General features: G+C 35.6%; 1 protein-coding gene across 2 annotated transcripts in view; it reads left to right on the top strand.

Moving 5' to 3' along the window:
- The window catches only part of LOC106867553 (glutamyl-tRNA(Gln) amidotransferase subunit B, mitochondrial), a 12720-nt gene that overhangs the window by 7462 nt on the left and 2479 nt on the right, over positions 1 to 2779 (top strand). For both annotated transcript variants that reach the window (XM_052972486.1, XM_014912458.2), the window contains 3 exons: positions 808 to 892; positions 1722 to 1953; positions 2390 to 2532. In XM_052972486.1, coding sequence (XP_052828446.1) covers positions 808 to 892; positions 1722 to 1953; positions 2390 to 2532 — 460 coding nt within the window. The remainder of the gene's footprint in view (positions 1 to 807; positions 893 to 1721; positions 1954 to 2389; positions 2533 to 2779) is intronic.

Below are 2779 nucleotides of genomic sequence, written 5' to 3'. Positions count from 1 at the left end.
AGAGTTTCTACAGCTGGATGCCCTTCCTAACGCCAACCACTCCGAGAATGTAGTGGGTGCTTTTACGTGCCACCGGCACGAAGGCCAGTCAGGCTGTACTGGCAACAGCCACGCTCAAAATGGTGTATTTTATGTGCCACCTGCATAGGAGCCAGTCCAGTGTCACTGGCAACAATCAAGCAAAGTAATATTTTCCCATAGCTAGACATGTCTCTGCAGATGATTGGAAACAAATGCCACTTGTATGACAGTGACACTTGTTTACAAATATCCCATGATGTCAAAACAAAGAAACACAAACACCCACACCCATGGTTGTACAGGGACATCACTGTCATACCAGTGATGTCGTTTGTTTCCAATCTTCCATGAAAAATATTTTCCAGCTGTGGGAAATATTACCCAACTTGGAAACAGGTGAGGGTTAGCAACAGGAAGAGCATCCTGCTGTTTCTACTGCAGATATTATAATCTGTCTCAACAAATTCTGTCCGACTCATGCTGGCATAGAAAAGTGGACGTTAAACGATGATGATGATGGTGGTGATTACATACACACACACAATATGGGCTTCTTACATCTACCAAATCCACTTTGAATTAATCATGCCTTATCTCATAGCTTTGAGCTTTCAATGATGTGACTGTTTAGTTTTAAAACGACATTGTAGGGTAGTTGTGAGAGGCCAGATCTGGCTTGTCTGAACATAAATCAGATAAAATTTTTTAGTTGGATTTGGCCAGTTTAAATGCTAAAGGGCTAATGTCTGTTTTCTTTTACCTTTCAAAAATACTTTCATATCAAAGATTATGAGATACAAAGACAAACTATTGGCAAAAATGAAGGAAAAGAAATCGAGAATGAAACACGCTCATTTGATTCTGAAACTGGGTGAGTGAATATTTGCAAAAATAATTTTTTTCTTTATTGTCACTCCCTTTTACAAGACAATTGTAGGAGAAGTACTTAGCTAAGAACATGCCAAAAGTACCAAGAATTTGCTGACTTGGAGGAGCTCAGAGTTTCACATTTTATAATCTGGTTGTAACTAAAGAAACTATGAGCAGATAAATGGCTTGTGAGGACCATACAATCCATGTAAAGTGGTGTGTCAGCAATGAATTTAGCATGCAGGCAGGAGTTAATCAGAGCTCAGGCCTCAGCTTTGCCTTGTTTATTATAATCCTCCAAGTCATAAACAGCAGAATTTAAAACCGTTTGTAATTTCTGTATGCTGATGACTTCGTTTACAGAGCAGAACCTGTTGAAGATTTAAACGAGAAGCAAAACCTGGAATCAAGAGAACTCAAAGTAAACTTAGAAAAGACAAAGGTTTTTGTAAGTTGGAATGGATGAATATTGAGGGTTACTTGCCATAGTGTGTGTGTGTCTGTCTGTCTGTCTATGTATCTATACGTGTGTATGGATGGATGCTTGGATAGACAGACGGTTGGACAACAAGTCTTTTATCAGCTAAAAATTACAATTGAACCAACTAGTTTTACCTTACTTTAAAGACTTATCAAAGATTGATTACTTCTGTCTTGCAATTAGTGTAGGATAATTATATAAAATATAAACAAATTTATGTTCAGACACATTTTTTTGTGCAACTTAAAAAAACGTTACTGAAATCTGTTTTATTTGCTATTTTCACAGAAAGTGTTTAGAAGAACAGAAATGCAAAATGTGATCTCTTTATATTTTTCTATAATTCCAGAGAAACGGTATCTATGAGAGACAAAGAAGGTTTCCAGGATTATCGATTTATGCCAGAACCAAATTTGCTTCCTGTTCATGTTTACGACAATTCAACTGTTCCTTGTGATGCACATTCTGAAGTTGTTAACATGGATACTCTCAGAGAACAAATGCCAGAACTACCTCACAAAAAACGAGAACATCTACAGAAAAATTACAATTTATCAATTGAAGTCATCAATATACTTTTGGTGAGCTATCAATTAAAACATGTTTCAAATTTACTTTGTTATTTTAATGAAAATAATCAAATTTCCTATTGATTCACTGTTCTTCATTTAATGTAATATGAAATGACATATAAAATAGATTTGTAAGTTAAAGTTTTCTGTTTATCTATCTTTAAATGTTAAAGCTTAAAACAAATTGGTCATCTGTATAGATAATATCAATTGATGGAAACTGAAAGAAGCCTATCGGATATATGTGTGTATCACTGGACATGTTTTGGTCTTATTAAACCTCATTAAAGCATAAACTTCACCATACTTTGCAGAGTAGTGATAAGAGGGAGAATTACTAAGTTGTTATTTAATATTATACACAAGTAGGCATTAAAATTAACATATTAAAAAAAAAAAACAGTTTGTAACTAAAGCTTTTCCATTATTTATTTATTTATTCTAGTTTGAAGATGGTTTACTACAGTTGTTTGAAGATTGTGTAAATGCCAGCAAAGGACGTTTGGCATCAGTTCAAATCATCTGTAACTTTTTAATAAATGAGTTTCTTCAATATGTCAATGCCCTTAATACTACTGTGAAGCAAAGGTTGGTAACCTTTTAAACATTCATGATGTTATCTTCTATTAAATCATCATCACCATTTAACATCTGTTTTCCATGCTGGCATGGGTTGGGCAGTTTGACAGGAGCTGGTCAAACAGAAGACTGCACCAGGCCTCAGTGTCTGTTTTGGCATGGTTTTTATGGCTGGATGCCCTTCCTAACACCAACCACCCTGCAGAGTGAACTGAGTGCTTTTTACATGGCACCAGCACTGGCAGGGTCACCAAGT

Source organism: Octopus bimaculoides, chromosome 13 (assembly GCF_001194135.2).
Source record: "Octopus bimaculoides isolate UCB-OBI-ISO-001 chromosome 13, ASM119413v2, whole genome shotgun sequence".
Classification (NCBI taxonomy): Eukaryota; Metazoa; Mollusca; class Cephalopoda; order Octopoda; family Octopodidae; genus Octopus; species Octopus bimaculoides.
The sequence above is the reverse complement of the archived record's forward strand: the minus strand, read 5'-3'. Positions and strand labels throughout refer to the sequence as shown.